Source organism: Neopsephotus bourkii, unplaced genomic scaffold, assembly GCF_033783945.1.
Source record: "Neopsephotus bourkii isolate Nb327-2 ecotype Australia unplaced genomic scaffold, CSIRO-AGI_Nbou_v1 NB_1707, whole genome shotgun sequence".
NCBI classification, from domain to species: Eukaryota; Metazoa; Chordata; class Aves; order Psittaciformes; family Psittacidae; genus Neopsephotus; species Neopsephotus bourkii.
The window spans coordinates 5,903,289-5,929,271 of record NW_026902181.1 but is presented as its reverse complement, the minus strand read 5'-3'; the positions used below and the strand labels follow the sequence as shown (position 1 = coordinate 5,929,271).

Genomic DNA, 25,983 nt, shown 5'->3' with positions numbered 1-25,983 from the left:
CTGAGGTTGTATAGGAGCAGTCTCTAAGTTTGTCTGATCTGTGCTATGCTTCTGTTAAAATAAAACCCTATTTTGCTCAACCATTAACCATGTGCCCAACTGCTACTCCCCATTTCCTGTTTTTACCTAATAAATCATAGTTTCTTTTGTTGTCAAATGAGTTAGCAGTGTTCTGTGTTCTAAACGCTGTTGTGCATTTTACTAACGCAGTAACTGCAACTAATTCTTAGGAAGATAGAATTACTTCTTTGTACTAACAAAACTCTGTGTTTTGGATCTTGAGCACTGTTTGTCCTACAGTAGCAAGAAAACCCAAACTGTGTTTGCTGTTGAGTGGCATAAAGATGTTTTAACTATATTATCTCTAATGGATGTACCGCAGAGTTTTCTGTCGTGTGACATGTATGCATAACTTTACTTAGGGTGAACTTCAGCCAAAAAAAAAATCCAGGGTAAAGCATAATTCTTTGCAGCAACAGTGGCAAGGGTTCAGAATGCCATGCCCTAGGTGCCCCTAGCCTGGATCCTTAGTGTGTAATTGATGGGACTTCCAGAAGAGTAATTTGTTGTTTATGTGTACACATCAATACTAAAACGAGTTCTCACTTCTTGTGAACTTAGTAGTTCACTCACTGTAGGCACTCACAGCAGTTCCTGCAGATAGGCTGTTGCGTTTCTGGTAAGGCTTGCGTCAGCACTGTCAAGGGTGTATATATTCCTGTCAATAGATCTTTTCAGCATCACTAGTCGAAAGCTGGGAAAAAGATGTTTACTAGAATACAGAAAAGTTGTTCCCCCACCCAACATGAGCATGGCCAGTTCTCTGTAGTTCCTTGTATTTGTTTGTTCCTGTTTGTTAAAGCAAGTAATTTTGTTTATTTGCCTGAACTATCTGGACGTCTGCTTAATTTATTTGTTTGTCTTTTTCCCCTTCACACAGGAACGAAATAATTGTCTGACAGACTCGAGAGCTCTGAGTGTCAGTCATACTGATTTGGCGCATTGAGTCTTGGACAGAAGCTAGCTAAAATTCCTTTGTGAATAAAGAAGCACTGAGACCTTCAAAGCTTTGGTTCCTCATCATTATGTATAGGAACACCTAGTTTGTAATTTTGTTGGGTTTTCTTCCAATGGACTGCTGGTTTTACCTTTTCTAAATAGGGTTGATTTAAACACAGCATTAGTGGGTGTTTTCCTCTGAAGGAAAAACTATGTAGATATATATTGCTCATTGCACTGCTCCCATTCATACTACTTACATCGATTTCTTTAATAGATTGGAATATTACAGCCGCCAAAAAAGTGTAAAAATACAAACATATTTAAAGCATACCAAAATGTATTTGAAAACGCTGGCAAAATTAAATGTGTAGCAGTAAATATATACAGTGCTGGAATGAGAAAAGGATACATTGATGTGCATTACTGTATAAATTCAAATTAAGCATACTGTATTGGTGGGGCTTTCTTTTGCTCCACTGATTACTGCAATGTTAGAAACCTTAGCTGGCAAAGCAGCACTTAGGCACGGCTTACTTAACCACTATATTGAGCTATTAAATTTATCAGAAGAGATGGCTGGGGTTGCATTATATAGAGATAGCATGAATAGCAATATCTGTGACCATGACTTTGATACTTGCTGATGTCTTAGGGCACAATTATCAATGGAGAGAGGATGGCTTGTGTTGATAAGGAGAAATGGAAAATGTTTTGACCTTTACCTTGTACGGTTGAAGAATACTGAAGTTTTGGACTGCAACTATCCCAGAGCAGCTCCTGGTGCTCTTGGAGAAACATAAAGCCTCAGGTTGACTTGCTTGTCCACTGGAATTCACAGTCCCATCCTGTTGCCAGAAGGGCCCCAACATTTCCTTATGCTGATCCCAAATCCTGCCTTTCTCCATGATAGCTGATGAGAGCAGAAGCAGGCAGCTACACACTAGGCTGTTAACATGGTGGAGTAGCTGCTGTGCAGAGGACCACTGAAATCCTAGGGGCCCGAGGGGAAGCATTAGATGGTCATAAACATACTTACGGTTAATATATATGCTGCCTGTATACAGGACTGCTGCTGGAACGAAATACGTATGTTTTAAGTTTTGTATAGACACTAGTGTTTCCTTTTGCTTTTCTGTAAAACTTGTAATTTTGTTCATCTTTTGTAAAAGTTCTTATTCATGTGAAGTTGGATGAGGAAGTAAAATGAGTGTGTGTACAAATGTATTTGTGGTCATAGCTGTGAGTTGGAAAATGACAAAGGAAACTAACTTTGGGAAAAGCTGGAATATTCATTCAAGCTAGTGCCAGCCGAAGGAGGCAAAACAAAGGAACATAAGCAAGTTTTAGTATTTGAATAGGCTGTGAGGAGTCATTAGAATTAGTATTTTGTAGAAGTCTTTGACTGATTTTCATTTGTTTTCAAGTTGGTTACAGTAACTGATGCAAAAAGCTGTGTATGTTATGCACTTAACTGTTTCCAGGAGGTGTGTACCTGCTAGAAAGAGAGTTTAGAAACAGTGAGATACAATGCTGCTAATGAGTAGGAGTTTTTAGCACAGAGTAATGCAATTCATTAATGAACTTGAGCAAGAACAGATTGCTGCTCAGTTACCTTAACAATATGTACTTATATAATGTAGACTCTTGAGTTTTAATCTTTTTATTAAGAGCTTTTATATTAAAAATTACATAATATATATACTTTTCCCCTTAAAGCAAGACGTGTTGTATGCACTTGTTGGTGAATCCGTTCTCCACCCAAAAGCAGATTGAGCTGGCTCTGCATGAGGAGCTGGACATGGGCACAGCCCACTGAGCCAGGGCGAGCTGGGAAGTGACAGGGTTGTCTGTCCCTCTGGCTGTGAACACCCCTCGCAGTTGGCCCATTCTACACCAGCAGGGATGGTACTGCTGCTACTGTAGGAGTGTCTTGGTGGGCCTGGTCTGTGAGCTTAGCACTTCACTGGGAGACCCTTACAGGAGTCCAGCTCCCCAAACAGTCCACAGAACTATAGGCAAAGCTTATTTTGGTAATAAGAAAGTACTTAAATGGAAGATTTTTTTCTACATTGATCTTTCCGCTTTGAAGGAAAATTATTTTTGCAGCCTCTAAGCCCCCAACAAACCAACTTGTGTAAATAGCAATAAAATATTTAACCATGCCAAACTATAATGTGCAGGAAGTTTTAAAAGGCAAGACCCTAGCGGGTGATGGTGGTAGTAAGGGAACTTTCTTGTTCAGGATCTTACTGTTGGTGGCATTTGTGCTTTTAAATGTTTTAATCCTTTATATAGTAAAATGTGTTGGAAGATTAAGTTGAGCTACTGCCTATTAAATGATTCTTACATTTAAAAGGTTATTTTTTTTTTTTTCAGAGAAGAAACAAATTTCAAGACTTCTCTAATCCATAATCACCCAGAATTATAGCCAAGTCCTGATAGTTATGAGCCAGTGAGCTGTTTGAGAAGCACTTGTAAAGTACAAAAGCAAGCTTACTGGGTTTGAATGGTGAATGAGTTACTGTCGCGACAATGTTTGTATACATTTAAATTTCAGGTGGGCCTCTTAGTGTGCTTTATGGAAGATTTTCTTTCTGAATTTCTCTGTACCAGTTGTAGCTGACAGTGCACAAAGTGCAGACCCAGAATACCCAGTTGTGTTAGTCCTGAATGTCTTCAGTACTGAACCAAATCAACAGCTCTTACAAACCAGAAAACTAAAAAAGACCTTCAGTATTGACAGGCATCTTGTTAGTGTAGTGCTGAGGTTTAAATCTCACAGTTTTGTAAGTGTGAATTTCACTCAAACTGTGATAAGGACTCCAGTTAGGCCACTTCAGCCAAGTTCTCCTATGAGTGGTGGCTGGTGGTTCTGGGATATAGCAGTGGGGTGCTGGAGGAATTGTGGGTGGAATTGTCACTGAGGGAAAGATGCCCATGGGCCTTCTGTCTGTGTGGTGGTGTGCAGGTGTCTAGGAATTCTGGCAGTATTTGGTCTTGAGTTGAGATCTTACTAAATGCTATTTGTAAAATGTAACTTTCACGATTTGCTCCTCTTTAGAAGGAATGACTGGACTATTGCTGTGATGTTTGTGCTTGCAGTACTGTGGTGACAGAACATAGCACTGAAACAACAGAAAAAATATTTAATGCATTCTCTAAAGAGTTTGAACCTTTTATTAAATGGCATCCCCTTTTCTCCCAAGCCTTCCTGAATGGTAGTAAAATAAAATGGGTTTAAGCTTGAGGAGTATTTCTGCTTAAATTGTACCATTGAGTCTAGTAGTTTTGAAAATGGTGTGATTCTGTTGTACATAAATAGTAAAAGGGGCATTTAGTACTGTGATGAAAGTGTGTTTACAAAACCTGATGAGTTCAAGTTACTTCACTTTTTGTTCTGCAGGTCGTGTATCTTGTCTGAAAGCTGCTAAGAGAATTGCATTGTTGGTCATGTTGGCCTGTACTGAGAGAATAAATGTTAAGAGATGTGATGCTGTGAAGTTTACAGTTTCCTTGTAGTCACTTTACATTGTCACAGACTTACAGAAGTATCAGTATAAACACTGGCACTTTGGAATTCTTGTAAATAGTTTAGAATTGAGGGAAATTTGAACATCTAAATTTGATTATTGCCTCACTCCAATGCACTTGCATTAGTCTCAGTGCACTCAATAGCCAAGGTCAGTAGCTTGTTTTAAACAAAAAGCCAAAAACAACAAAGCAAGAGCGAAGTATGGTGCCACTATTGGATAGAAGGCAGAAGCCAGGAGCTGTTGGGAAAGATGCTCAACATCTTTGATCTCATCTTATAGTGAGGCTGCAAAACTGTTCTTTATTTGTAAGAAATTAAACGTTATCTTTTAGATAAGAAATACTGAGAGAACCATAGTTAGAAGCTTCATTTAACATTCAAAGCTGCTCTAACAGTTGTGCTGACACACAGTTGAGAGAGACTAAATGTTGCATAGAGCATAGAACAAGTGTAGTGAAGTAGTTTTTAAAACCAGATCAATCCTGAGGCTCCATATTTTTATATGCGAGTCCCCACTCAAGCAGGGGAGGTTATTGTGTATTTAGTTTTAAACTATGTAGTAGAAGCACCGTAGAGTAGTGGAATTAGGCCAGATGAGTTCTGTGCAATTGGGAACGGCATTTTCTGTTTTCTAGGACCTGGTTTAAGAAAAAACCCACCACCATCAGAAAGCCATTTGTAATGTCTGTCTATCCTTCTTGGGGGTATACAAACTCCTCCTCCCCCTCCCCCGAGGGTGTTGAACAACTGCGGTTGTTCAGAGTGTTTTATTACATTTGTTCTGTTGATCGGTCACTTGTGTCCATTCTTTATCAAGCACAAATTTGGTTCTACTTTTCCAAAGTCATGTGTCCAGAGCTCTGAGCTTTCTGCTGAAAAAGGCCTCTTTCTATACATCACCAAGTTGTAGGTTAACTTGAAACTGCTTATAATTTCTCAGATATCACTTAACATTTCTTTTCAAGGTGTAGAAAAATGTTTAAATGCAGCCTTACAGGATAAGGATGACCAACTGAATACATTCTAGAATGTAATTATTTGTAAAAAATTATTCCTTTTTTCCTGTATAGTAACAACTCTCCATTGTGCAATCCAAAGATGAATAAAGCTGTATAAAGGGAAGGTTCTTAACTTGCATTTATTAAGACTGCAGCATGTTTCACCACTTTTGACAGAAGGCTTCAAAGAGGGTTTGTACCCCAAACACTATCCTAGTGTCAGGCGAGCAATGGTCTGGGTTTTTGACTGTGGCTCTGCATAACTGCAGAAAGGGGTAGGACCTGCAGGTGAACATTAAGCTGCTGCAAGCAACTGATGACTATGAACATGGGGGTTGGTTACATTTTAGAGGCTCAGGGTTTGTGTGTGATGATGAGCCAGGAAATGGCCTCTAAATCAGATTTAAGCCTCCAGCTGGAGAGTTAAGAACCAACACAGGTGACATCAGGAGACTCGTGCAGGAAAACGTTTGTGAGTACCTTCATCTGGCTTACTGTCACACAGAATTCAGCAGTGACTAGAGAAAGCAGATGTCAGAGCTGTAGTTGGGGGATAACAGAAAAAGTTGTGATAAACAGCACAAAAATGAAAAGAAAAACACATAAAGCTCTAACAATGCAAATTTGAGAAAAGCAATCACTCCCTGTATATGGATGGAACCTGCTACAGCAGCCCTTCAGGAGCACAGCTGAGTAAAGCCTGGGGCAGAAGCTACAGGGGCAGTGATCCAGGGGCTGATCAAGAGTATTACCCTGATCCAATGAACCACAGAGCAGCGCAGAGCATCTGGAGGAACATAAACAGAGCCCTTGCTCTAAAGCTGCCTGGTGCAGCATCAGTGGTGGGCCAGTAGAGCAGAACAAGAGGATGGCGCTGTGTGGTTTGTTTTTAACTGGAAGATGCGAAGAGCCTTTTGCTGTGAGGGGAGAGAACCGGAACACAGGAAATAGAGCTATAGCTAAAAAAAAAATGACAAAGTTCTGTGAAGCTAGGTATGTCCATATAGTACAAAAGTGGTACAATTCTAATTCTTAAAGTAAGATGTTAAAATCAACTATCTATGTTTGGGATTTTTTTAATCCTAATATTAACAAGTTGTTTTAAAACAGGATAGCTGCTGTGTGCTATTTCTGAGGCCCTACAGATTGAAGAATGGCTGTACTTAATGGCAGCATGAGGCCCAGAAACACCAGCAGAAAATCGTCACTAGCTAAATTTGAGTCCTTGTGGGTCTTCACACAGAGAAGGTACACTACTGCAGCACATGCTGTCACTAGATTAACATGCTGTTAAAGCTAAACTAGAAATCGAGTCTCCCCTACCATGGGGACTGACACATCACATTTCATTCTTCAGCTTCTGTCCACCCAAAGCTCTACTCTTCTTCAGAATACTTACCAGAAAAATGTGGTGAACATACATCCAGGTATAAAGAGATCTTTCACAATGTTAACAACGCCTGATGCAGTCACATCACTCTTTCTGTATTTCAGTATCCGTTTCTCTCATCTAGGAAGAATTTAATTTAACCAGTAATTCCTCCTGAAGCAAAGTAGTTTTGGTATGGTTTTGGAGCAGAGTTCTTTACAATGCAAAGGATTTATTTTATTCCTTTTACACCTTCCACTTTTACTGTATAGTAGCAAGAGGAGAGAGGGAGATGGGGAGCAAAAACTACTCGTAAAGTCCTCACACTTCCAGTGTGCTGTGACACTACTCCAAGGGGTCGCTCAGGCTGTAGTGTTCGGCTGACCATCAGTCTCATTAGCAGTTGATTTGCCCAGGTTATTCCAAGTGCTGGAGAGACACTGTTACCTGCTACACTAGAAAGAAAACATTACAGATTTCTGCATGTATGAATTTAATATGAATTATCTTCACTCCTGTTGTAACAAAATTACACTGGAAGCAATGATCTACTGTCTCTGTATTTACCGTCATTTGCTGTATTTAAACTTACAGGTCTTAAAACATGAAGATTAATGGGCTATCCCCACAAAGCTACATGCTGGGTTCTCTTTATATCAAGGTAATAATGGGAAGAGAAGTGATGCCATACAGAATAATTTAGTCATTCTTCCAGCTACAGCCATTGTGAACACCTGCATCTGTTCTGGTGTGTCCCCTCTTGTGATAGGAAAATAGTGATACAAAAATGGTTGAACTGTAAGTATTTGAACCATGTAACTGTTGGCCTTGGGTTCCATTTGCAGGTATATTTAACTATTCATTTCAACCTGAAGTTTAAAACGTTTTTTTTTTCCTTGCAAAGAATGCAGTCCTTCCAGTAAAGGGAATTACAACGTAACCAGGGGTGGGAGGAGGAAACTGAACCTTATCCTTGTTCTGTGTCACTTTCTGAATCTGGAGGACGTAACTAAGTTCTCGCAGAAACACATTTATGTAGCACCTACCTATCTAGTAACTCTAGATTACAGTTAGACTTCAAACAAGAAATATGTATGTTTGAATCCTGTTAATATCTTTGTGTCAAAGAGGCTTTTTTTCTTAAGCAACAAAATCAACCAGTAAGGTTTAGTTGCTGTATTTTTATAAGAAGACATAAAATGCACTCAGTTCTAGTCATAGAATCAGAATGGTTTGGGTTCGAAGGGACCTTCAAGATCATCTAGTTCCAGCCCCCTGCCATGGGCAGAGACACCTTCTACTACACTAGATTGCTCAAAGCCCCATCCAGCCTGGCCTTGAACACCCCCAGGGATGGGGCATTTGCAGCTTCTCTGGGCAACCTGTTTCAGTGTCTCACCACCCTCACAGTAAAGAAGTTCTTCCTAATATCTAATCTGAATCTGTTCTCTTCTAGGTTAAAAACCATTCCCCCTATCACTACCTGCCCTTGTAAAAAGTCCATCCCCAGCTTTCAAAGACAAGCTTTCAGAGATGAGAAGCAAAAATATTCCTGCGTAAGCAAGTACAATGGCCATTAACTTATTCCCCCTAGCTGCTGATTAGGGATTACCACATAAGCATATATGACATATACCATACCACTCTTAACACGCTCTGGTAGATTATACTGGAGTTATAAAAAATACAGTGGTTAAATGCTGCTGTGTGTGACACTGTTGCATTTCTGTTGCAGATTACTTACCTACAACCGCACTGAGCAGCTTCTGACTCGCTCACTGTATCAGTCACCTAAAACAGGAAAATGATGGTTGAAGTTGACCTGCAGTTATGCATTGGTTTTTAGCAAGCACAAGGACAGGGAAGGGAATGAAGCTACAAAAACCCAAGTTACTGGATCACATGTTAAGCCAAGTTAGAAAACCCTTATTCTTTCCAGGCAAACTAAAAAGAAGTTGTGAGGTATAATCTTAATTTACAGTACTACAACTATTTAGCTAGCTACAGGTTATATGAATTTAACTACTACCAGATGTTAAAATCGTTAAAAATAATAAAATCGGTTAAAACATTAGGAGTAACTCGAGGCTGAAATTTAAATCCTACTGAATCTTAATGGGATTCTTACTGAAAAAAAAACCACTATACATGGTTGAAAGCTGTTCTGATTACTGCTAGGTATGAATTCCAATACACTCCGCTCCAGTTATGGTAGTAAATATAAGGTTTTACACATTGTCTGTTCCATAATTCCAGAACTACTCGTAGAAACAAATCAAACGAGTTAAGAGTTGACTTGATGTTTCTAGAACATCCTTCTTCCTGATACAAAATGCTTCTTGTTTGTAACTTCTTTAGTTCAACTTTTGTTCCTACCCCATTCTCCTCTGCTGTGAGGAGGAAAATTCAGGGCTGAGTACTTACTCACTGGATGGAGGGGCCCACTGGAAAGGGAGTGTCCCAGTAGTGGATTGCCTACACGTCTACTTACCCCTTTCTGAGGCCACATTCCAAGTGTCAATGCTTTATCTCCAGCATGCACATGCTCCTTCGATTTGTGATTTGGCTAAGAGCAGTGGCATGCGACTTCTAGAGGACAGATGTAGCATCTTGTCTAGTATTCTCAAAAGACTATTACTCTTGACTAGTGCTATTGTGGGTTTTTTGGCTGCATGATTTCTAACGTTTTACTAATCTCAGCAGTTACACAGAAGTGCTGAGCTGCACAAAAATACAGCACAGTCCTTGGTGTTTCATTGCCTCCTGTGTATGTGAAATATAACTTCCCAAAGCAATCCTGCTGGCAATGGCATTTGAAGTTAGTGTTAAGAACTCCTGTTATTTTAGCTAGATACTTGGTGCAGTTTCTATATGTATCTATTTTCATCAGGTTTAATGGTCAGCCTTTGAAGTCATTAACAGTCTAAAGAACCTTAAATTATATTCTTTGAGACTTTAACAGTTACTAGTTTAAAGTACACCAGTTTAATCAAGCTTTAGTTTCCACCAGTCAATAATACTCAGTTGGCAATGTTAAATATAACACCAAGAAATCTGCATACACAGATTTCCTCCTCCCCAACCATTTACTAAATGGTCCCTCTAAACTAAGCAGCAGTTTTCATGTCATACCTGGTTAATACACATTATTGGAGTCCTGAATCTAGTGCTTAAACTGTGAAGCTGTGCTCCAAATGTCTGCAAATACCGAGCCTTCGTAACAGAATCTGAAGCTCCAAATTCACATCGAAATAAGGCAGCAATAGAATCGATGACCACCAACCGCACCATGCCTCTTGTAAGCAGCAGGGAAATCCTCTTAGTAATGCAGTTGTGAAAGGTATCCTACCGTGAAATACAGTCAGTATTAGAACAGTTCAAATACCCGTTTGTAAAATTGAGGTAGTAACTACAGATAGCATTGCTGAAACAGAAGCTGATGGAGTTTCTAATCATAAAGTGAGTTTGTGGGGCTTTAAGCCTCACCAGTAACCATTTTTCACAAACGTCTTCTGCTTTAAGAATAAAGAGATCTGGTCATTTAGAATCATAGAACAGTTAGGGTTGGAAAGGACCTTAAGATCATCTAGTTCCAACCCCCCCTGCCATGAAATCTAACTGCATGTACAGTTATCTGCAGCTCTGACTTGAGTCAGCTGTTTACTAATATTTCAAATCTCAAGAATGCAATACTACCATCCTAAGCCATTCTATTTTGCAAGAGTGGTTCTCATTGAAACACTGAGAACTCAAGACTAATATTAAATATTTAAAACCAAAGTTATAGACTACATCACTGTTCCATTAAAGATACATTAGCAGTAAAATACACAGTTGCTACACCAAATCCATATTGACTGAGAGGCTTAATCAATGAACACTGCAACTTACATCCTCCCTCCCTGTTCCAGTTTTATTAATTTAATATTTTGAAGTCACCAAACACTTCAGTTGCAGGATCTTTAACTAACAAATATTTTGTAGAGCTCAGCATCTATTATATAATAAGGTCATTGTAGCCTGGTGCTTGTCTTTAACAATGTGGTCTACAGCAGCTGAGTGGAAAGGAGAACAAGCTCACAGTGATAATCTCTGCTTCTGGCCATCAGAAATTTCAGTGTTGGCAAGAAAAAAATAAAATAATGTGAGGGTCACACTTCTGACTGGTGCCACTCTTTACATCGAAGAGAGGTTCCCAGCTAGGAGCTTGCATTCAGACAAAATAAAATATCCTCCAGCATTCCACAGCTTTTCAAGTTGAACTGGAATTCTCCAGTCTGAGTTACAGTGAGTTCTATTCTACTGAATGAGCAGCTTTCTACAAAACATTATAATAGCAAAGGCTTTTCATTTTTTTTAACTGATGGGAAAGAGTTGCTCTGAAGAATATACAGCTACTTTCCATTCTGGAAAAGGGATTTTTTTGTTGTTGTTTCTTTTGTTTCACTTACTGATACATCTACAGGAAACTATGCAGCACTTCAAACACTTCTGTGTTGTAAGTGGTCCTTCTGTTTGCACAAGACTCATTCTTTTCAAGTGAATACACAACTGGATTCTTCTGCATGAAGCAAGTAAAAACAACTTTGGTGTGAAAGAAAATGCAGACCATAATTGTGACTTGGGTTTCTACTTCAGCTGCTGTCATCTGCCTATGTATATGGATACACACACAAACAAAACCTGAATCTATATATAACAATTTATGAATTGTAACCATCTAATGTGCAGTTACTGGACTTACCAATGAGTGTGATGTTTTACTTTTAAAGGTATTTTAGAGAGATGTACATACTAGTATTGGGCAGTTCTCTCATTTATATAATAACATACTCTGTAGCTTCCAGAAACTACAATTAGAAGTTTAAGACTTCCAGTGAAAGGGACACGGAGAAGGTAGCTTAGCTGCTGAATGGACTACACAGTAAGTGGTAAGCTTACTGATGTACAGGATCTTCTTACACTTGCAAACTACAATTCAAAAATACCAACAACTGGAATGATTTCAGAGATGCTACTTGCAAGCCTTAGAGAAAACAGAACTTCAGATGTTCTATCAGTAAAGAGCATTATTAACAGCTACTTAAGAAAAGCACAACAAAGGACGTTTACAAGGCAAAAACACAGTACTCAGGTTGTATATTTTCCCCTCCAGTTCTACTATGGCATCTTACAGGTAAAGGGGCAAGAGGTTTTAATAAACATAACGACTTATAAAAATTCACTATATTATTTATTCTTTAAAAATATTTATATTTTAATATACTTCATAAAAATACTGTAATAGTTCTTTAACAACAAATGGGAGAGATTAAGTAGTATTCATTACAAATCTTAGATCACTCAACCTTTTTGTAAGGTCTCCTATTTGAAGAAAATCACCCTGAGGTTACTGGATTATAGTGTAATAATTGTACACTCTTAATTTGTGTTACTACTTACTAGGTCTGCTGCATGTTCGACAAAAATACTGTTTCCAAATTTGATCTTCTGTATGACTTCAGTTGGAACATCTGCTCGCAGCTTATGTTGTTGATCTATGAGTTGTTGCAAACGTTTACTTGGGAAGACATCTTCTGTACAAATGTAGACAGCTCCTACAGTCAAGGAAAGCACCGTTGTTATTACAACAGGGCTCTTACACACCCTTTGCTTAACAGCACAAAAATAATACGCTTGCAGCCCAGAAAGCCAACTTTATCCTGGGCTGCATCAAAAGGAGCATGACCAGCAGGTCGAAGGAGGTGATCCTGCCCCTCTACTCTGCTCTCGTGAGACCTCACTTGGAGTATTGTGTGCAGTTCTGGTGTCCTCAACATAAAAAGGACATGGAACTGTTGGAACAAGTCCAGAGGAGGGCCATGAGGATGATCAGGGGACTGGAGCACCTCCCGTAGGAAGACAGGCTGAGAAAGTTGGGGCTGCTCAGCCTGGAGAAGAGAAGACTGCGTGGAGACCTCATAGCAGGCTTCCAGTATCTGAAGGGGGCTATAGGAATGCTGGGGAGGGACTCTTCATTAGGGACTGTAGTGATAGGACAAGGGGTAACGGGTTGAAACTTAAACAGGGGAAGTTTAGATTTGATATAAGGAGGAAATTCTTTCCTGTTAGGGTGGTGAGGCACTGGAATGGGTTGCCCAGGAGGTTGTAAATGCTCCATCCCTGGCAGTGTTCAAGGCCAGGTTGGACAAGGCCTTGGGTGAGAGGGTTTAGTGTGAGGTGTCCCTGCCCATGGCAGGGGGGTTGGAACTTGATGATCTTAAGGTCCTTTCCAACCCTAACTATTCTAACTATTCTATAATACATTCTGCACCCAAAAGCTAGATGTGTACCTGGAAATTCATGTTACTGTTTTTTGTAGCCATATTGAATCAATTATGAACAACAAAAAACCCACTCTTATGACTTTCCCATAGTTGCCAGGTCCTGTTTTTGGTGCCTGCTGATACGATTGGGTTTTTTGTACTCTCCACTAGGTGACACTCATCTTACATAGTGGTGGAACACCTCAACCATCTAAATCGGGTTATTACAGGTATCATAATTTATCCAATCCACAAACAGAGGAACGCCTCAGAGTTTGCCTATTCTGGTCAGAAATATAATGCACAGCAGTGAACTGTGAAGAAAATTCCCTGTCCCTGCCAGACACAGTACTTTCACTCACTGTTTTTAACATCCTTGTTTTAAATTTACAAGTGGAGGGGTACTTATTGCTACAATGGGTAAGTCTGTTTAAAGAGGATCACTCATCCAATCTCAGTCCAATTAACTCTTTCCTGAAAATGACAGATTAGATAAGAAGTATTATACTTCAATCCTATTACTGTGAGTGATAGCTATGTATTTTTACTGTGGTTTCTGGTTAACAAGTATGTGTTATTGCAGAGAAAATTAACCATACGCATCAAAGATGCTGGGGAAATCAAACAAATTATGCAATATTTATTAAAAAAAAATAAAACTGTTACTGTTACTGCAGAACTACCTGGAATTATCAGCTAATACTTGAAGGGTTACATCTAAGGATTAAGTCCACTCACTGAAGTGACTGATGCTGCTAACACAGTTTAGCAGCTGATGTGTTTGGCAATCTGTGATATCCTGAACATTTCCATCCCAATGGTGGAAAGTCCCATTTCCAGAAGCAACTTCCAAATCCTTTATATGTTCCATTGAAAAAATTATGAAAACTATATCTCCAACAGCAGGAACTGAGAGATCTCAGGATGGGATCACGTGGAAATCAAAAGTTACTTTATCAATAAAAATATTTTGCTAATGGACACCTGTATAACACAGGGTATTGAATTCTGAGAATGTAAGACAAAGATGAAGCTAATAATTTTGACAGCTGAGATTTAAAGAACTTCCTAAATTATTGTCACATGGACAAATGCTTCATCATCATCCATGCCTTCCACAGGAGGTCCTGAAATATTTCCACAGTTTCTATTTTCATCCTACTTAATAACAGTTTCAAGTTATACTTCAGCTCCTTTTTACTTTCTTTGGCTCTGGCAGCCAACAGCACTTATCACTCAAATTCAGCCTCCATTCTTAACTGCCCAGTTTCATTGTGTATATACTCATGTCCATGAGGGGTGTTAGCAGTTTGTAACATTTGGCAGTGAATAAGGACTGCAATAGAGCATTAGCAGTCTGAGCTGTCATGATCTCATCATGATTCCTGAACTACCGTATACAAAACTTAAGAAGTTGAACCATGAATATGTTCTGGATTTTGCCCACTTTTTTTCCTAGCACTTGAGTGGATGGAATAAATGCTGCCTTCAGTAATTACAGCTGAAGCAATTTGCAATACCTGCAGACACAAATGAGTGCAGGTACAAGGTTCTATCAGCAAAGGAAAATTTTAAATAAATAAATGAATAAATGAGCCCACATTTACTTGACTCCATGAAGTTTACAGTGATAATCAGCAGCTTCTTAAATAGTGCCTGAAGTTGGGTGAAGCTCAGGCAAGGAAAACACAGTAACCTATTAATTATATCACTTAACTGCTAAAGGCTTTTTAAGTAGCTAATTAGTAAACAATTAATTACGTGAACCTTAATTTTCTTCACTATTTCCCTAGGTTAATTTCTCCTAATTGGGACTAATTTTCCTATCCCTTTCCAACTTGACAGTGACAGCTGAGTATCAAATAGGCAGGTGAGTACCTTTACTAAGGCCTTTACTACTGATTCCCAATCAGGTTTCAGTTTCACAATTTCTAAAAAGCTAAGTCAAGAAAAATGTCTAATCACAAGGTATATCTAGCACCAACACTCACTCAGAGCAGCAATTATGTCGTGAAACACACCACAAAGCTGAAAATCACAATGGTGCAAATTAAAAAGCAAGTAAACAAAGAAACAAAGAAAACCCACCAAGATATGCAGCTTCCTTAAGCCCATGTTGCTTCTGAATTTCATACTGACAAAAGCTGTGCTAACTTGTGTTGAGATAATTCCTAAAGTAAATGGATTTCTCAACCACCATTCTTAATCACAGCTGACTGCCTTTTGCACAATATTGCCTGTTTCTGAAAGACAGGGACTTTTTTACCGTGAATAGTGGCTTACAGAGAAATCATCTGCTTTTTAAAGATCAGACCTGCTTCTAAGTGATATGTCCCTTGTCCTCTCCTTGGTTTACCTAGAAAGCACAGAATGTCTACTACTTGAGACTTCATGGTGTTTAAAACCAGATTTGTGTTTCTACATAGATAGGTGCTTCACTGATTGCATAATTGTATTTCAATCTGGAGTTACTGCAACATTCGAACATTTCAAAGCAGAGAATTTTTCCCTAAATTAACTTATCTAGACAAAAAGAAACATAAAATCCTCCTTAAGATCTTTGTTGCAGATAATTTCAGTACAGTAATAAGAAAAGTGATAAGAACAAACGTAAGGGAAAAGCAGAAGAGTACAAAACAATCAAGCAATCTTACTGTTTTACAAACATATATGCAGCTGTGGCCAGGTTTCATGTTTATACCTGATGAACAAGAAATTCGAGGCTAACAAGATAACTGTGAAGTGGTAATAATACCTGTAGGGAAAAACGAACTGCTGGAGAAGCAAAAAACTGGTCCTCTCTCCTCCACTGGTCCAGTAGCCTACATTTAAAAATCCTGGTCAGTAGATACACACTAACCTCTTTGTAAAACCATGACAGCAGTTCTGAAGTTCAAGTGAGCTCATTTAGTCAGGTTAACTCTTTTTAGTGAAATACTTGTTAAAAAAAAAGAAAAAAAAAACCAAAAGAATCAAGAATTCCTTCTTAATAACAGTTCTACTTCATAGAGTATTCTCTGCCTCGGTTCAGTTTTGTAAATACCAGCATTCACACCTACCAACCTTGCACTCTTCTGTAACACTTCTTTGACATCAGGTAAATCCACTACAGCAGATTTTGTACTCTGAATACGTAACTAATCCATTTGTGATGGACACAAGGACAACCTGTTTTTTCTTGAACTGCTGCCCATTTCACAAAACATGTATGCAATCTGCATCTTGAACTTTAAGAGTTAAATGACATAAAATACATCAGATGAGCTTTGCCTCGGCTTAAAATTTGAGTTGCACAGTACAATGAGAATAGCGCTCTCTCCTGCTGGACCTTCATCAAGCCTTTTCAGTTTTTATTTGAAGCACAAACTTCAGCTTGAGCCACAATTTAATGTTTGATTAAGCGAACACACACCTAGGCATTAAAAATGTAGGTACTTCATAGCCAAGTTACAATGGCTAGAAAAGATTGACAAATACCTAAACTCAGTATAAAAGGCTGATGCCTAATTATGAGGCAAAAGCACTAAATATTCATGTCTCTTTAAAGATAAATGAATTGCCATAACCTAAAAAACAAGAGGACAGTAGTACAAGGCAAACAGAAAAGCCTATGACATAGTGCTATTTACAGTTTATTAAGAAGTTGTCAACACTAATAAGTCAAGAATCAGGGTAGTTACCACTTTTGAGAAAGAAGCTGAGAGAAGTTCTTAATGAGTCAGTTGTCCTCAGTAATTCTATAAACATTATTCCTCACAAAAACTTTTGTTTCAAAGCAATTGCATCAAATCCCAGTGCTCTACTTTCAGTTAGACTGATGGAAGTGGTTGCTGACCAAAAACCACCCTAAAGCAAAACAAACAAAAATTAAACACACCAAAAAAAACACCCTCCTTCAAGGGACAAATTTTGAGTCCTGTGAACCTGATTTGTCATGCACCAAACCAGCCTGTTACAAAGAATCAGTAGCAGACTTTTTCTAATTCAGAACTCTAATATGGATCTGAATTTGTCATGTTATATTCTTGCATTACTTATGAATATAAAATAAATTCAGCCAACACGCAACTGACCATAACTGACATTCTTTGAATGGCAGAAAGAGAACCTGGGGGCAAAGCATGTCCTAATTTCTGTTTGCTGCCAGCCTCATAGCACTCAGAATTGTAAGCAAGATTAGCACTAAGTCAAATGAAGGAAATACACAATAATTCCATACTGTCTAAAGAAACGTATTTCAACATCACCACCTTAGAGAGGGGAAGTTTCTAGCACTAAAACAACCCCAAACACAACCAAAACCAACAGCAAAAGAACACAAACAACCCCCTCCCAAAAACCCCAACATAATTCTAAACCTGTAGCAAAGTCTTAGCACCAAGATTAATCTCCTATTGGTAGCATTAGGCTACTGTGATAGTGACTAAGCACTGTTGTTGTTCTCAAGCTTCCTAAAGAATAAAACGTCTCATACTTAACGTTTTTAGTTCCTGTGTTTCTCATGAGAGACTCAACATAAACCCTTACTTACAGACTGAAGCAAAATCAAGTTTCATTTTCTGTGTGCTATGTAAACAGTATCTTCTGCTATGACTGCATGCCTTGTAACATATGGGAAGCTGAGAGGAAGCAGCACTGCTTGCTCCAGGCCCAAACTGTGCAGGGGCTTCAAGCATCCATTGTAGCTTATGGAGGAAAGAAGCAGGCCGTTAACCTTGTAAGCTGGGAAATAGTAACAAAAAAAAAAACCAAAAAGAACCCAAAAAAAAAAAAAGGAAGAAGAGGACAATTAAAAGCAAGGGGCTTCCTCCTAAATCTGTTGTCCCCACCCAGAGCCGCTTTGCAGTTCTGCAGGGGGCTGCTGAGGAAACACCCTTGCAACATTAACAACAGGCTGAGGCACTGCTAAAGAAGATCTCTACTTGTGCTGCCAGGAAAAAGCTGCGGGTCATAGTGGTAGGGGACTCTACTTTGAAAGGGACAAAGGTACCCATCTGTTGGCTTGACCGAGTCTCAATGGAGGTGTGTTGCCTGCCAGGGGCACAGAACAGGGATGTTGCAGAGAGGTTGCCTCACCTAGTGAGTCCCACTGGCTATTACCCACTTCTAGTCATCCATGTGGGTACTGATGTAGACAGCAGTAGCCTGGAGAACATGAAGAAGGACTACAGAGCACTGGGAGAGGTGGTTAAGGGCTCCAGAGCTCAGATAGTCTTTTTGTCAATTCTTCAGGATACAGGGGAGGACCTTAAAAAGGCTGGAAGGATTGCCCAGGTTAATAAATGGTTAAAAGGGTGGTGCCATAGTCAGGGGTTTGGGTGTCTTAAACACGGGAACCAGGTTTGTAGGCCAGGTCTACTGAAGGCTGGTGGAGCTGAAGAGGTGCAGTTTTGGTAGGAGGCTTGCCAGGCTAGTCAAAAAAGGTTTAAACTAGATGTGTTGAGGGAGGGGGGCATCATTCCACCCCAACACACCCAGTCAGTTGCCAGCACCTATAATAAATGCTCGGAGCAACGTAGAGATATTCCAGCCGCTCCAGCCAATGAGCCGGCTACATTTGGAGCTCGCCTGAGATGCCTCTATACAAACGCCCATAGCATGGGGAACAAACAAGAAGAATTAGAGATGTGTGCACATCTACAGGGGTATGATATAATAGGCATCACAGAAACATGGTGGGATGGCTCCTATGACTGGAGTGTTGGAATGGAAGGTTACAGGCTCTTTAGAAAAGACAGGCCTGGGAGGTGGGGAGGGGGAGTTGCTGTTTATGTTAGAGATAGGCTGGAGAGTATGGAACTCTGGCTGGGGACAGGTGAGCAGTCAACAGAGAGTTTGTGGGTCAGGGTTAAAGGGAAAACAGCGATGGGAGACATTACTGTGGGGATCTGTTACAGACCGACTGGTCAAGAGGACTCTGTGGATGAAGCACTCTACAGATAGGAAAGCCTCACATTCACAGGCCCTTGTTCTCATGGGGGACTTCAACCACCCTGATATCTGTTGGAGGGATGGTATGGTCCGGCACAAGCAATCCAGAAGGTTCCTTGATTGTGTGGAAGACAACTTTCTTCTGCAAGTAATAGAGGAGCCAACAAGGAGAGGTGCCATGCTTGACCTCAAGCTCACCAACAGGGAAGGGCTCATTGGAAATGTGGTGCTCCAGGGCAGCCTTGGATGCAGCGATCATGAGATGGTTGAGTTCGAGATCCTCAGGACAGTTACAAGAGTGTGCAGCAAGCTCACTGCCCTGGACTTCAAGAGAGGAGACTTTGGCCTCTTCAGGAACCTGCTTAGTAAGGTTCCATGGGATATAGCCCTAGAGGGCAGGGGGGCCCCCAAGACTGCTGGTTGATATTCAAGGATCACCTGCTACAAGCTCAGAAGTGGCTAAGCCACTGTCCATCATATTTGAAAAATCATGGCAGTCAGGTGAAGTTCCCGATGACTGGAAAAAGGGAAATATAACCCCCATTTTCAAGAAGGGGAAAATGGATGACCTGGGAATTACAGACCAGTCAGTCTCACCTCTGTGCCTGGCAAAATCTTGGAGCAGATTCTCCTGGAAGGCATGCTAAGGCACATGAAAAACAACAAGGTGCTTGGTGACAGCCAGCATGGCTTCACTAAGGGGAAATCCTGCCTGACCAATTTGGTGGCCTTCTATGATGGGGCTACAGAACTGATGGACAAGGGTACAGCAGTTGATGTCATCTACCTTGACTTGTGTAAAGTATTTGACACTGTCCCACACGACATCCTTGTCTCTAAATTGGAGAGACATCAACTTGATGAATGGACCACTCAGTGGATAAAGAACTGGCTGGATGGCCGCACACAAAGAGTTGTGGTCAATGGCTCAGTGTTCAGCTAGAGACCAGTAACGAGTAGTGTCCCTCAGGGATCGGTGTTGGGATCAGCCTTGTTCAACATCTTTGTTGCTGACATGGACAATGGGATTGAGTGCACCCTCAGCAAGTTTGCTGATAACACCAAGCTGAGTGGTTCAGTTGATACGCTGGAGGGAAGGAATGCCATCCAGAGGGACCTTGACACACTTGTGAGGTGGGCTGATGCCAACCTCATGAAGTGCAAGGTCCTGCACCTGGGTGGGAGCAATCTCACGTACAGCTACAGGTTGGGCAGGGAAGAGATTCAGAGCGGCCCTGTGGAGAAGGACTTGCGGGTGTTGGTTGATGAGAAAATGAACATGAGGCAGCTTCAGTGTGCACTCACAGCCCAGAAAGCCAACCGTAACCTGGGCTGCATCAAAAAGAGCATGACCAGCAGGTCGAAGGAGGTGATCCTGCCCCTTTATTCTGCTCTTGTGAGACCTCACTTGGAGTATTGTGTGCAGTTCTGGTGTCCTCAACATAAAAAGGACATGGAACTGTTGGAACAAGTCCAGAGGAGGGCCACGAGAATGATCAGGGGAATGGAGCACCTCCCATATGAAGACAGGCTGAGAAAGTTGGGGCTGCTCAGCCTGGAGAAGAGAAGGCTGCGTGGAGACCTCATAGCAGCATTCCAGTATCTGAAGGGGGCCTATAAGGATGCTGGGGAGGGACTCTTCATTACGGACTGTAGTGATAGGACATGGGGTAATGGGTTGAAACTTAAACAGGGGAAGTTTAGATTGGATATAAGGAGGAAATTCTTTCCAGTTAAGGTGGTGAGGCACTAGAATGGGTTGCCCAGGGAAGTTGTGAATGCTCCATCCCTGGCAGTGTTCAAGGCCAGGTTGGACAGAGCCTTGGGTGAGATGGTTTGGTGTGAGGTGTCCCTACCCACGGCAGGGGGGTTGGAACTAGGTGATCTTAAGGTCCTTTCCAACCCTAACTATTCTATGATTCTAAAATCTGACTGAGAGTAAAGAGTTGCAAGAATTAGGATTCTAACCCTCCCTTAACTGTCCAACTCCAGCAGCAGGGTATTTCCATCTTCTATACCTTCATGATCCTCAAACATGCTGTCCTCTGAGCCCTTCCAAAACACTTTGGTTCTCTCACAGAAGCACTGATATGATGGCCCGGCCATTCTAGCCTATCTTCCATGAGACACTTAGGATTGGGTAGATGTGGAACACAGGCAGAACAAAGCAATCCTACTAGCACCAAGTACAAGATGCGTAAGAAACAAGAACCATCTTCAAACACAATTAATGAAAAGACTTGCCATTTTGCAGCCCTACAACGTATGGCACAAGAGACAAGAGTGTCATAAAGATGTTGGGCACCTTCTGTGCTCTGTTCTGGTTTGTTTCAACATAAATCAGGACTAGTGTTGGAGCACAAATCAAATGTGTATGCATTCAAACTATTTGCAGCAGTTACCAGCAACACACCAAGGAATCAAACGAAAGATATGCTTCTGCTCTGATTAATGACGTAAATTGAAATAAAGTAACGTAAGCCACAGGCTAATTACAGCCCTTTAAGCAAGATTTTCATTTGGACATTCCACAATTTTTCCATATGGGTAGATATAGTACTAGAAATAATTAAGTATCCCCACAACAAACAACTGAGCTGCCAAAATAAAGCCAGTGCTGCATAGAAGGAAGGTCAAGATCACAGCCAAAACACACCTAAGTCAAATTACCAGGACACCAAATTCTTAGACTTGACAGAAGTTTCCTTCCTTTCTAACACAGCATAGAACACTAGAAAAAAACTAGTAAATATTAGGAGTTAGATTAATGTGACAGACAGTCAAAAACTGATACTCAAAGAACAGACCTGTATACTTTGGCAAAGCCACACAAAACATTAACTGTCCTTAATTATATTTCCATCAATTTTACTCTGTAAATCCCTGTAATTATAGTTATCAAAATAAATACTCTTTGAAATTCAAAATCCCCAACTCAGGTATAACACATACCAGAGGTGTCTGTGGAAAATCATCAGACAAGCTGTTTTGCTGTGGTTGATACCTGAGGAGTCAGTGACTACTTACAACAGCAGTGCTTTTCATATATTCATATATTCTAGTTTAACCACAGCAGCAGGTAAGCAAATAACAGCCAACAGTAATTTTGTATTAAGTTATGTGATGCCAGGCATGTGCAGAGCATACTTTTCTCTCTATGACAATTAATAAGTAGCTTACTACTAAAGCTGTAAGGGTAAGACATCACTGAATATGTGCATCTACTTCAGTGCACTGATGGCTTTAAGCTGACAGAGGGGAGATTAGACATTAAATAAAAATTCTTCCTTATGAGGGCGGTGAGACCCTGGCACAGGTTGCCCAGAAAAGCTGTGGATGCCTCATCCGTGGCAGCGTTCTAGGCCAGGGTGTATAGGGCTTTGAGTAACCTGGTGTACTGGAAGGTGTCCCTGCCTATGGCAGGGGACTGGAAGTAGGTGATCTTAAGTGGCTTTTCAACCCAAACCATTCTATTATTCTATGATGTTCTTAAAACAGTATTTCCTCAAAATGCCAAATTAATCAGTACTTACATTTCAGTACTTACCAGACTCTAATCCACCATATTTGTAAGGATACTGCACACAAAGGCACAGCTGTAAGCTAATCTGAGTCTTCCCAGCAGAACTTTCCCCGGCAACTTCTGTGATTCCCACTAAAGGAATGCCACCTTTTAACAAGTTATCTAGTACTGAACATCCAAGGCTTAGCTTCTGGTGCTGAGAGGTGCGATGATCTTTATCTTGGTAAAGCTGAAGTGCTGCAGGGTTTGAGGTGTTGTTTTTTTTTTAATATTAAAAAGGGAAAAAAAAAGAAAAAAAAGAGGAGTTTCATTCAGTACCTTTCCAACATGCAATGATACAAAATAGAAGCTGTATACCAAAGGTATGCCTATAAGAGATGCTGGCTTTGTTGATGGGAATTTTTCTGATTCAGCCTCATCTTTCCACCTCCCTTTCCCCACAGGCCCTACTAACCAAATACCTGCTTAAAAGCTGAGAGTTTACACTGAGCCCTTTCCGCCTCTCAAAGCTTATTTTCCTTTCTCTGCCTCCAAAGAGTTTCTGTGGGAAACTATAGCCTCAGAAAATACTGCCAGCAAGGTTCAAGCACAGTTATGCTAAATGGAAAGCTACAGCAGACTATGAAACTGTGTAGCAGGCATCTCGCCAAAGCCTGAAGACATATGCACATAAAAAAATAAATTTTAATACAGAGCTGCCATGAGGCATTTGTACAGGAGGAACTACTAGGTCCTTCTTGTTTTGGAATGAGATGTTTATATCAAATCAGTTTATGTAGTTTTTTAATATGTAAGTTTTTCAACCAGTCTTAGTCCAAAAGAAAAATTGCAAGAGGGGGAGAGAGAGTGAGAAAGAAAAAATAAATGTTTTGTTCCTTTAATCAAGTTTTTCAGACTGGAGAATTATTTTGTTCTGTTTCAAGCCGGCTTGATCTTGAAGAATGACACCCACCCACTTCTGTGTACCTTTAAGGTCTCTAAGAGGAGCTGTCCTTTGCATAGTTAAGTAATTCACCATAGCACTATAGAAACACTTGCCTTTTCATTTTCAGAGTTGCATTACTGAGTCAATGAGGAGCCAAAACCATATTTTCTCCCAGTGAGAGGTATTTTAAGACTTAAATAGAACAGGGGGGTTTGTATTGACTGTACTACCTGTAAGCATACTGTTTCTCCTTAGCATGTGAGAGACCGTTTTCAATAAGCACTGTATATCTGCACTGGACAGTTTCATCAATCGTTGCAAGTCTGCTCCAGAAAGATTTAAAATCTCCTTTATTGATTTTATGTCAGCTGAAATTAGAAGAAGTTTGATAAGTACTTTGGGGTAGATTACAGTTTTATGCACAAAAGTAAGAGTCTTCCCACTTCCTACTACTCATTTACTTTGTCTACCCTGCATTCTTGTAAGCTGGGCAGGCAACACTTGCTTTAAATGCACCAACACATGCTATAAAATTGTTTGGAAAATGATTATCGGAGCATGGGCAAAAGCCATAATTTCAAGTTATTCAAAAAACTTGCTTATGAAACAATTACAGTTCTAAAATGCTAATGTACATCTATATGCTTATACCCACAGAAGAAAGACACTTTGCTGACGGATCTATTAGTGAGACACTGGCAAAATAAGTTACCTTTCTTAAGGGCAGCAATTACTCTAGGGTTCAAGTCAAACTGGTCCCAATCCATTTTCTGATACAGCACCCAGATGAACAGTGCATCAGGCAATCATCTGTAATTAAAGTGGGTTTTATCAGATATATATGCAACAAGACAAGTAAGCATCATTCAAAAGTCTCTAGTATACATTCTTACTTTTTAATGATACATTTATCAGTTATTTTAGAAAAATAATTATTCAGCACATTGGCAGAAGTCTTCTCAGACAGTTGTTGACATATATACCCTGTTAAAGAGTTCAACCTGTAATACTGCTGTTAAGAGCTACTAGCCACTTGTAATGGCTTACAATGGCTTGTAACTCTGCATAGTGCTTTTGCTCTGGATTGAACAAAGCCCACAAATATGTTGGACAGTCATTTCTATCCAGACACTTTTTACATCAGTTTTTAATTTTCAAATAGAAAATAAATCTTATGCATGTGCAACGTACGATGATCCAGGACCATTCATACATAGGTTAGTCAAACGTATATTGATTAACGAATAGCAAATTTAGCATTAAAACATTAAAATCAGTTTGTTTCTTGAAACAACATTAAACACTTTTTAATACTTTGATCTGAAACACAATAACTTAGCACTAGAGTTGCCCGGAAGAGGTTTGTTACTATCATTCAGATCATCGTTATGAAGGCTTGAGGCAGACCCAAGGGAGTTAGGTAAGAATATACGACATAATGAACAATCCCTTTTTTAACATGGAGGAGAAGTTGCCGTGGATCCCGACGGCAGAACAAATACAGGAAAAGAAATAGTTATGTTTGAGCAACACCTATGTAAAGCAGCATTCTGACAAGAGCTAGAAGTCAAAGCTTACTGATGTCAATCATGATTATGGTGACCTCTGACAGGACGGGTTCCAAACCATTTTGTACAGCCCGGGCACACAAAGCCGCTCCAGGGCGACCACCGTTTGAGGCCCTAAGAGAGAAATCAGGAGAAACAAGTCACGGAGAAGTCAGGCGGCTCCCACGTATGAAGCGCCGCGGAGGCCGCCCGGATCTGCCACAGCCCTAGCCCAAGGAAAGGCGAACGGGACAGAAGGGAGTGCAGTGAGGGCCCGCGGAGGGAAGGCAGGGCAGCAGGGCCCACCGCAGCACAGCACCAGCCACCCAGCTCTGCCCTGACAGAAACCACCCAAGCACGGCGCGCGCCCTCAGCCCGCTTACGAACCCACCGCCAGAGCCACCGCAACAACCCGTAGCCAATGGGCGAGCAGCGTACCTGTGACGTCACTTGCTGCAGGCCAATCAAAACTCCTCAAAGCCACCGCTCCGGCAGGACAGCCAATGGTAGGGCGCTGCTTCAAGGAGTGGGCGGGACTCTCTTAGCTGCCGTCGCTATCGCTGATTGGCTATCACGCTTCCCCCAACACGGAACACGAGGAGTGACTGTGGCGCGCATGCCCTTCCCTTCCGGGTTGTGGGGCCGACAATTCCAGTTGCACATGCGCCCCGAGCACCTAAAGGGGTGTGGAAGGAATAACACGCCTACTTTAAATTCCAAGCAATAGGGGATTGGCTGGGAAGTCCAGAGGCAGTGTTTTATTGGGTGTCTGGAGAGAGTGGGCGGAGCCTGGAGGCGCCTTGCTTTTCATTGGTAGTGCTCCATGCCTGTTTGGGAGGGTTTGGGTGGTC

At 40.7% G+C, this 25,983-nt stretch overlaps 2 protein-coding genes and 1 long non-coding RNA gene across 8 annotated transcripts in view; 1 reads left to right on the top strand and 2 right to left on the bottom strand.

Moving 5' to 3' along the window:
• KLC1 (kinesin light chain 1) overlaps positions 1-4,502 on the top strand; it is a 53,949-nt gene extending 49,447 nt beyond the window's left edge. For all 4 annotated transcript variants that reach the window (XM_061376324.1, XM_061376323.1, XM_061376327.1 and 1 more), the window contains one exon: positions 941-4,502. In XM_061376324.1, the coding sequence (XP_061232308.1) occupies positions 941-1,006 (66 nt within the window). In that variant the 3' untranslated portion in view covers positions 1,007-4,502. The remainder of the gene's footprint in view (positions 1-940) is intronic.
• Positions 4,503-6,861: 2,359 nt separating this feature from the next.
• Positions 6,862-25,596, bottom strand: XRCC3 (X-ray repair cross complementing 3). Of its 3 annotated transcripts, XM_061376342.1 has the most exons (9): positions 25,520-25,596; positions 25,164-25,267; positions 24,298-24,395; positions 23,816-23,953; positions 22,685-22,897; positions 12,344-12,498; positions 10,034-10,246; positions 8,646-8,692; positions 6,862-7,356 (listed from the first exon to the last, which is right to left on the bottom strand). In XM_061376342.1, the coding sequence occupies exons 3-9, from the start codon at positions 24,350-24,352 to the stop codon at positions 7,134-7,136; spliced, it is 1,044 nt and encodes a 347-aa protein (XP_061232326.1). In that variant the 5' UTR covers positions 24,353-24,395; positions 25,164-25,267; positions 25,520-25,596; the 3' UTR covers positions 6,862-7,133. The 3 variants fall into 3 exon arrangements, with proteins under 3 accessions (XP_061232326.1, XP_061232329.1, XP_061232327.1); XM_061376345.1 differs by lacking the exon at positions 25,164-25,267 and having other exon boundaries at positions 25,520-25,560; XM_061376343.1 differs by lacking the exons at positions 25,164-25,267; positions 25,520-25,596 and having other exon boundaries at positions 24,298-24,623.
• On the bottom strand, positions 14,033-17,283 carry LOC133224658 (uncharacterized). Its single transcript, XR_009728919.1, has 3 exons — positions 16,890-17,283; positions 15,861-15,961; positions 14,033-15,729 (listed from the first exon to the last, which is right to left on the bottom strand). It is a non-coding gene; the product is annotated as an uncharacterized LOC133224658 (long non-coding RNA).
• Positions 25,597-25,983: the final 387 nt, after the last annotated feature.